At 34.9% G+C, this 8,728-nt stretch overlaps 1 protein-coding gene across 1 annotated transcript; it reads left to right on the top strand.

Moving 5' to 3' along the window:
- The first annotated feature begins 3,516 nt into the window (after window positions 1–3,516).
- LOC131860219 (uncharacterized) lies at window positions 3,517–4,781 on the top strand. The gene is made up of 3 exons (XM_059214602.1): window positions 3,517–3,675; window positions 3,757–4,131; window positions 4,296–4,781. Exons 1-3 carry the CDS (start codon window positions 3,517–3,519, stop codon window positions 4,779–4,781), a joined length of 1,020 nt encoding a protein of 339 aa, XP_059070585.1.
- Window positions 4,782–8,728: the final 3,947 nt, after the last annotated feature.

Genomic DNA, 8,728 nt, shown 5'->3' with positions numbered 1-8,728 from the left:
TAGTTCCCTATCCTAAAAATAAGAATGTTATTGGAATCAAGTGGGGTTTTAGGAATAAATTGAATGAGGATGGACAAGTTGTGAGGAATAAGGCTAGATTGGTATGTAAATGATATTCTCAGAATGAAGGAATTGATTATGATGAGACTTTTTCTCTGGTAGCTAGGATTGAAGCTATGAAATTATTTCTTGCTTATGCTACCAATAAGAAATACAAGGTTTATCATATGGATGTTAAGTGTGCATTTTTGAATGGAGATCTTGAAGATGAAGTTTACATTGAGCAACCTGATGAATTTTCACTTTTAGATGACAAAAACATTGTTTGTGGGTTAAGGAAAGCTTTATATGGATTGAAACAAGCCCCTAGAGCTTGGTATGCTAGATTGGACAAATATCTTTTAAAGCTTGGTTTCACTAAAGGTAATGCTGATAGTAACTTATATTGTAAGATCACTGATGATGACATATTGATTGTTGAATTCTTTGTTGATGATATCATATTTGGAGGTGAGGATAAGTTATGTATGGAAATCTCTAAAAATATGAAGAATGAATTTGAGATGTCTATGATTGGGGAGATGAAATTTTTCTTAGGTTTGCAGATTACTCAGAATGATAAAGTTATTTCCATCTGTCAAACTAAGTATGCTAGAGAGTTGTTGAAGAAATTTGGTATGGAAAATTCCAAACCGGTTGGTACCTCTATGGTTACAAGTGAGAAATTGACAAAGAATGATGTATCAACTCTGATAAATCATACAAGGTATAAATCTATGATTGGAGGTTTGTTATATCTAACTCAAACTAGACCAGATATAATGAATGAAGTTTGTATTGTATGAAGATATCAGAGTGATCCTAGAGAGAATCGTGAGAGTGCAGTGAAAAGGATTTTTCAGGTATTTGCAAGGAACAACTGAGTATGGTTTGTGGTATCTTAAAAATGATGACTTTAGACTATGTGCATATATAGATGTTGACTGGGCTAGAGATGTTGATGACCAGAAGAGCACATCCAGTGGAGCTTTCTTTCTTGGAAAGAAACTTGTTTCATGGATCAACAAGAAACAATCATCTACTTCTTTATCTACTGCTGAAGTTGAGTATGTTGTTGCTACTACTAACTATACACAAGTTTTATGGATGAAGAAAATGTTGAAGGATATAAGGGTGGATTGTAATGAACCAATAGTTATTCACTATGATAACTTTGCTTCTATTGACATATCAAAGAATCCGGTATTTCATTCTAAGACTAAGCACATTTCTATCAAGTATAATTTTCTAAAGGAGAAGGTGGAAGCAAATGAAGTCAGACTGGTTTATGTGAACACTAAAGAGTAGATTGCAGATATCTTCACTAAAATTTTGCCTAAGGAATCATTTGAGTACTTTAGAGACAAATTGGGAGCTTATGCCCCTCCGCTAGAAACTTGAGTGATGTTGACTAGCATCAGTCTGATATGCATTTATCAGTGCTATTATTCATTTCTGGATTGATGTGGTGGTACTACTACTCAGGGGGAGTAGTCAGCTGTGTGGTTAAGAGGTTTTATGATTTTTTCTTTGATGTTTATGTCAGATTTTTGGCATTGATGTCAAAGGGGGAGATATATATGTGAAAAATAGAGCTTTACAGGGATATCATTCACAGCGGGAGTTTTGTCTGTTGGTTCAAAACTTCATTGACATATCATTTTGGGAGATTGTTGGATGTCTTCCTTTGGGGGAGACTTGTTTGGCATTTCTTGGCACTTGGATGTTTCTCACATCTAGTGTTGCCATCAAAGTCAAAGGGGGATATTGTTGGCAATTTGGAGGAATTGATTATGTGTTGCATTGTTGTTTGTCATTGATGTCAACACTAGCAGTTTTGTTGTCTACGGGCTTCCAGTAGAGTGGTTGGATTATCATGTTGATCTAGAGATTTGTCTCCGAGTTTGGTCTGACTATTGGAATTGGTTTGGATTGGTTATTCATGTTTTCCTTATGTGTATCACATTCAGTTGGTGAAAGAAAAATTGTCATTGATGTTGAAGAGGTAAAAATGATATAAAAGATAATCCTATGCCAATACACTTAGCAGGAACAAAATAGTTTTAGAATCCATCAAGCAAACACATAATATGCAGAGTTATATCTCAATCCTTACGGAGAATGTGGAAATAAAGATAAAATGATGGTGTGGTAGTTTTGAGACCGTATTCTCTATGCACGGCAAAAATCTGTGATAGAAGTTTGTTATGATATTTGCTCAAATATGTATCATTTAATAGATAAGATTTATTTATCCGTAGCGGCAAATACACAAAGGGTGTTTCCAACATTGAAGACCGAAGATTACATCACAGGCAAATAAAATACGATCCATATCGTAATCCCTTAATATATTATCAAAACGGATAATGAATAAATTTACAGTGATTAATGCTTTGACCGATAATTAAAAAAGGTTGCGATATCAAAGTTTTAGACAAGTAAAAGCATCGTGACTTTAGTTACGATAATTATAAAGAAGCTTGTTATAAACTATTGGCGGGATTATTAAAATAAAGCATCTAAATTTATCGGTGGTGTTTTAAATAAAGTCTTTCTTTTTCGGTGGCAATAAAGACTTTAATCAAACATAACCAAAGATATTAATTTCTCTGATAAAGTAAAACAATGACTTAATGAAAAGTCGTGAAGTTCTATCAAAAGATACAATGGTTCGAAACAATATAAATAAAATAGTGGAGCTATTAAAAAAAAAGTGCACGTGTATGGAAGGGCAAGGAATATAGTATGTGCGATAGAAAGAATTAATATATCTACAGATTCAAAGTGTGTGGTGTGTGAATTCTTTAATGCAGATATAATTCTGAAAAATACAAAGGAAGGATATATGTGGGTGTGAGTTGAGAAGAATAAAAAGAGAAGTGAATGGTGTGAATAGATAGCAGCATAATAATAATCAGAATTATTGACATGAATAAAATAATATGAGAAATGATATGTAAATGCTGAAAGAAGTTCAGAAGTATGTAGATGTGTTGACTATAAAAATATAAAGAGAATTATGCAGTGAAAAGAATAACTCTGGATAGAAAGAAGTTGGTGCTTCATTTGTGAAGTTGGTGTTTCATCAATTCAAGAAGGTTGGTGCCTTGTTTCAGAGATAGGGGGTTGGTGCTTCCAGTGGGTTGGTGCTCACAAAACAGAGATTGGGGGTTGGTGCTTCCAGTGGGTTGGTGCTCACAAAATTGTAACAGAGGAAACATAAATATATATAATATTTATTTTTCAGTGGTTTTCTCTTGCATTGGGTTTCCACTTAAAATTTATTGTGTTCATGTGCACAATTATTTTTGGATAATCAATTCTATCATATAATTATTAAATTGAAAAAGTTTCATTATACTGATTCACCCCCCCCCCCCCTCTCAGTATAATCATGTGCTCTTCAATTGGTATCAGAGCAGGTTCCTTCAGAGATAGCCTTACAGCTTGAAGGTAGATCCCCAAAAGAGCACAATGGTGGATAACTATGTAGTTAGAAATCCAATCTTTGACGGGACAAACTATGCATTTTGGAGTATTAAAGTGAAAGCCTATCTAAACGCACTTGGCTATGATGTTTGGCAGTCCATGGTGGATGGGTACACACCTCCATCAACTCCTCCGACTGATACGGTAAGAAAGAGGAAAAGTGAGAATAATGCTTAAGCAGAACATGCCCTTCTATGCAGTCTGGCAAATTCCGAATTTACGAAGGTTATGCATTGCAAATTAGCCAAAGAGATATGGAACAAATTAAAAGGTATCTATGAAGGGGATGAAAAAGTAAGAGAAGCCAAGCTTCAATCACTTAGAATGAAATATGAAAGTCTTAAAATGAAGGAAGATGAAGACATCGCTGCCTACTTCTTGCGTGTGGATGAAATTGTGAATGCAATCACATCATTGGGAGAAGAAGTTGAAGACACACTCCTTGTTCAAAAATTGCTAAGAACTTTGACAATGAAATTTGATCCTAAGGTATCAGCCATAGAAGAAATGAAGGATTTGAAAACATTGACAAAAGATGAATTGTTTGGAATTCTCACAGCCTATGAAATGAGAAGAGAAGACAAACCTTCTCAAAAGGAAGTAGCTTTCAAAATATCAAAGAAAGGCAAAAACAAAACCATGTACCAAAGGAGAGCTCAAGCAGTGAATCAGATGAGGTTGAAGCTTATTTCATGAGGAAATTCAAAAAGGGCAAAGGTAAATATAAAGGCAAATTTCCATTTAAATGTTTCAATTGTGGTAAGGTAGGGCACTATGCTTCAAAGTGTCCTCAAAATGAAAGCGATAGTAGTGAAGAGGAAAAGAAGAACTATCCAAAGGAAAAAGGAAAGAAATACTTCAAGCAGAATTACTCAAAGCATAAGAAAAGCTTCTACTCTAAACAAAGCTCTAGTTCATCAGAAGAAAGCTCTGAAGATATGTCCAGTAGTGATGGAGAAGAAATTCTTTTCATGGTAGTGAAAGTTGAGGACGATGAAGATGAAAAAGAAGAAGATCAAGAGGCTATGAGTGATGAAGAAGATGTAGATCTAGAAGAAGAGTTACATTATGCTTATGAACAAAATGAAAAGCTAAAAGGAAGGGTTTCAAAATATAAGACAAAATTACAAGAGTCAAGAAAGCTCATTAAAGACCTAAAAATACAATTAGAGGAAGCAAAGAAGACTGAGAAAGAGATAAAAGATCAGCTTAAAAGTAAAGAGGAAGGATGCAGTAAATTAGAATCATAAATCATCTCCTTAAAACAAGACTTGGAGAAACTTCAGAAATTTGAAGACAATACCAAGAAAATGGATAAAATTCTCAAAACACAAAGACCTACTTTCATTAAATCAGGTCTAGGACATAAAGAAGATCAAACAGCCAAAGCTACTAGTTCAAAAACCTTGGATGAGTCATGGAAGATAGTAGAAAATAAAAGAAGGAAGAATGATACTCATAAATCTCATCCTCCCACTAATGTGTTGAAAACATCCCACCTAAAGAAACCACATGTAACTAATAATTATTATTCATTCAAAGGACATTGTTTTTCATGTTATAAGTTTGGTCACAAAGCAATACATTGTAGGAGTCATACTAGAAATATTTCTAATTTTACTCCAAAGAACCACAATTCATTTTCTCCTCTAATGAATTATGATGTAATATGCTATAAGTGTCACAACTTTGGACACATAGCCAGATTTTGCAGAACTATCTTTCCTAGTTTACCAAGAAAGGAAGATGTACCCATCAAAAGGGAGGAAATGTCTAAAATGACTTGGAAGAAAAAACAACTAGAAGATAAAGAATCCCTATTTGTTCAAATAGCTCTTCATGCAAAGAACAAGAAAGATAGGTGGTATGTAGACAGTGGATGTTCAAGGCATATGACAGGGGACAAAAACAAGTTCATCTCCTTTGAACCAGCAGATGAAGGAACAGTAAGATTTGGTGATAACACAAAAAGAGAAATAAAAGGTAAAGGAACACTTAGCCTAGATTATGGAAAGACTAAAACTGAAAATGTGCAATATGTTAAAGGATTAAAAGAAAATCTATTAAGTGTTAGTCAACTTTGTGACCAAGGACATAGTGTAACATTCTTGTCTAAGGGATGTGAGATTAAAAAGGATGGAAGAATTATTGCAAATGCTCATAGAATGACAAATAACTTGTATATTCTAAATGAAATAAATGAAGAAACATGCAATTTTGTTCAGGAAGATGAAAATTGGCTATGGCACAAAAGACTAGGTCACCTTAACTTTGACAATCTTGTCAAAATCAGCAAAAAGGAAGCAGTAAGGGATATGCCTAGGATTAAAAAACCATCCAATGTCATTTGCAAGCAATGTCATTTTGGAAAACAAACTCAAGTGAGCTTTAAGTCCAAAGAATACTCTTCATCAAAACCTCTAGAGCTTATACATACAGACTTATGTGGACCAACCAGAACAAAAAGTTTGCTAGGTGAAAGGTATTTTATGCTACTTATAGATGATTATTCTAGGATGACTTGGGTTGCCTTCCTAAAAGAAAAATCTGAGGCTCTTGCAAAGTTTAAAGCTTTCAAAGAGTTAGTTGAAAATGAGATGGATGCCAAAATCAAGTGTCTTAGATTAGACCGAGGAGGAGAATTCACTTCAAATGAGTTTGAAGATTTCTGCACAGAACATGGAATAAGAAGACAACTTTCAGCAGCAAGAACTCCACAACAAAATGGAGTTGTTGAAAGAAAGAACAGGACAGTTCATGAAATGGCAAGGGCTATGCTAAATGAATCAAATATTGCTGACACCTTTTGGAAAAAAGTAGTTCACACAATAGTATACATGTTGAATAGAGCGCAAATAAGGGTGAACAATGACAAAACACCATACGAACTATGGAAAGGAAGGGCTGCAACTGTTGATTATTTCAGGATTTTTGGCAGCACTTGCTACATTAGAAGAGATGAAGAGGACTTGGGAAAGTTTGATGCCCAGTCAAATGAGGGAATCTTTCTTGGATATTCCACGAGAAGCAAAGCTTATAAATGCTACAATAAAAGACTTCACAAGATAGTTGAAAGTGCTAATGTGAAGATAGATGAAGGAAGACAATTTGAGAAAGCTATAGAAGATCATCCTAAGGAACAAAGTGAGGAAGAAGAATTAAAAGAAGAAAGTGAAAATGAGGAACAAGACAATTTTGAAACTCCATCAAAAACACCATCAAAGACATCTTTAAAAACACCATCAAAAACTCCATCAAAATTTGTTCAGAAAAATCATCTAGAAGACTTGGTTATTGGAGAGTTGGGTACAAACATTCAAACAAGGAGAAGACTGGCTACCACCATAGAACATGCTCATTTCTGTCTACTTTCAAAGATAGAACCAAAGAATTTTGATGAAGCTAGTGAAGACAAGTATTGGGTAAATGCTAGGAATGAGGAGTTGGACCAAATTGAAAGAAATCACACATGGGAGCTTGTTCCAAGACCCTCAAACAAAAATGTCATTGGAACCAAGTGGTTTTTTTGCAACCAAATGAATGAGGATGGTGAAATTACATGGAATAAGGCAAGGCTTGTATGTAAAGGTTATGCACAAGTGGAAGGAGTCGATTTTGAAGAAACCTTTGCCCCAGTTGCCAGGTTGGAAGCCATCAGAATGTTTCTAGCTCTTGCAAGTCATAAGAGTTTCAAAGTCTACCAAATGGATATGAAATCAACTTTTCTAAATGGTGATTTAGAAGAGGAAGTGTATATTGAACAACTTGAAGGATTTATCTTGTCAAAAGAGGAAGATTATGTATGCAGATTGAAAAAGGAACTCTATGGCCTCAAACAAGCCCCCAGAGCATGGTACTCCAGATTAGACAACTACCTACAAACACAAGGGTTTAAAAGAGGAGCAACAGACATTAATTGCATTTCTAGTGTGAAGGTAATCATTTACTGATTGTAGTGGTTTATGTAGATGATATCATATTTGGTGGTTGTAAGAATAAAATGTGTGAATAATTTACTTTTGACATGCAAAAAGAATTTGAGATGTCTATGCTTGGAGAACTTTCTTTCTTCTTGGGATTGCAGATTTCACAATCAAATAAAGGGATATTTCTTTCACAAACTAAGTATGTTAGGGAGATGTTGAAGAAATTCAGAATGGAGGATTGCCATCCTGTCAGTACTCCTATGGTCACTGGTTGCAAACTTAGTAAAAATGATGAATCCCCTGATGCAAATCAGACTCTATATAGATCCATGATTGGAAGTCTCTTATATGTGACAGCCACCAGGTCAGATATAATGCAAGCAGTTGTGTAGCAGTACGGTATCAAGCAGCACCAAAGGAAACACGCGTACAGGCAGTTAAAAGAATCTTCAAGTATTTGAAGGGTACAATGGATCTTGGATTGTGGTATCCAAAATGTGATGATTTCACTCTGAGAGCATACACAGATGCTGATTGGGTAGGTGACAAGGATGATAGAAAAAACACTAGTGGAGTAGCCTTTTTCCTTGGCAACAACCTTGTATCTTGGTTGAGCAAAAAACAGGCTTCAATATCTCTATCCACTATAGAGGTAGAGTACATTGCAGCAACAACATGTTGTACGCAAGTTTTGTGGATGAAACAAACCTTGCAAGATGTTAAGATTGAATATGATCATCATATTTCTATCTATTATGATAATACAAGTGCAATCAGTATGCCAAAGAATCCAGTGATGCACTCCAGGACAAAACACATTCCTATCAAGATTCATTTCCTAAGAGAACAAGTTCTTGAGTAGCAAGTAAAGTTGGAATATGTTCCAACAAAAGAGCAGTTAGCAGATATCTTCACAAAACCTCTTCCAAAAGATACTTTTGAGTACCTAAGGGAGAAATTGGGAGTAATATCACTCTCATCCTTTCAGTAAGTGCCTCGTATGAAACATAAGTTAAAGAAGGGAAGGATACAAATAGCAGAAAATCTCTTGCCATTGATGTCAAAGGGGGAGAAATTGGAGACACGGGGAGTATTGGATTGAGGGGGAGCAAACTGTATTGAAAGGTTGCCATCAATGACAAAGGGGGAGATTGAAAGAAAAATTGTCATTGATGTTGAAGAGGTAAAAATGATATAAAAGATAATCCCATGCTAGTACACTCAATAGGAACAAAATAGTTTTAGAATCCATCAAGAAAACACATAATATG

Source organism: Cryptomeria japonica, chromosome 11 (assembly GCF_030272615.1).
Source record: "Cryptomeria japonica chromosome 11, Sugi_1.0, whole genome shotgun sequence".
Classification (NCBI taxonomy): domain Eukaryota; kingdom Viridiplantae; phylum Streptophyta; class Pinopsida; order Cupressales; family Cupressaceae; genus Cryptomeria; species Cryptomeria japonica.
This window is presented reverse-complemented; position numbering and strand designations above follow the sequence as displayed.

Coding starts and splice junctions, on each gene's coding strand:
- LOC131860219 (XM_059214602.1), top strand. CDS start 3,517: ATGGTGGATAACTATGTAGTTAGAAATCCAATCTTTGACGGGACAAAC. Junction 3,676..3,756: donor CAACTCCTCCGACTGATACG/GTAAGAAAGAGG, acceptor GAATTTACGAAG/GTTATGCATTGCAAATTAGC. Junction 4,132..4,295: donor ACAAACCTTCTCAAAAGGAA/GTAGCTTTCAAA, acceptor AATTGTGGTAAG/GTAGGGCACTATGCTTCAAA.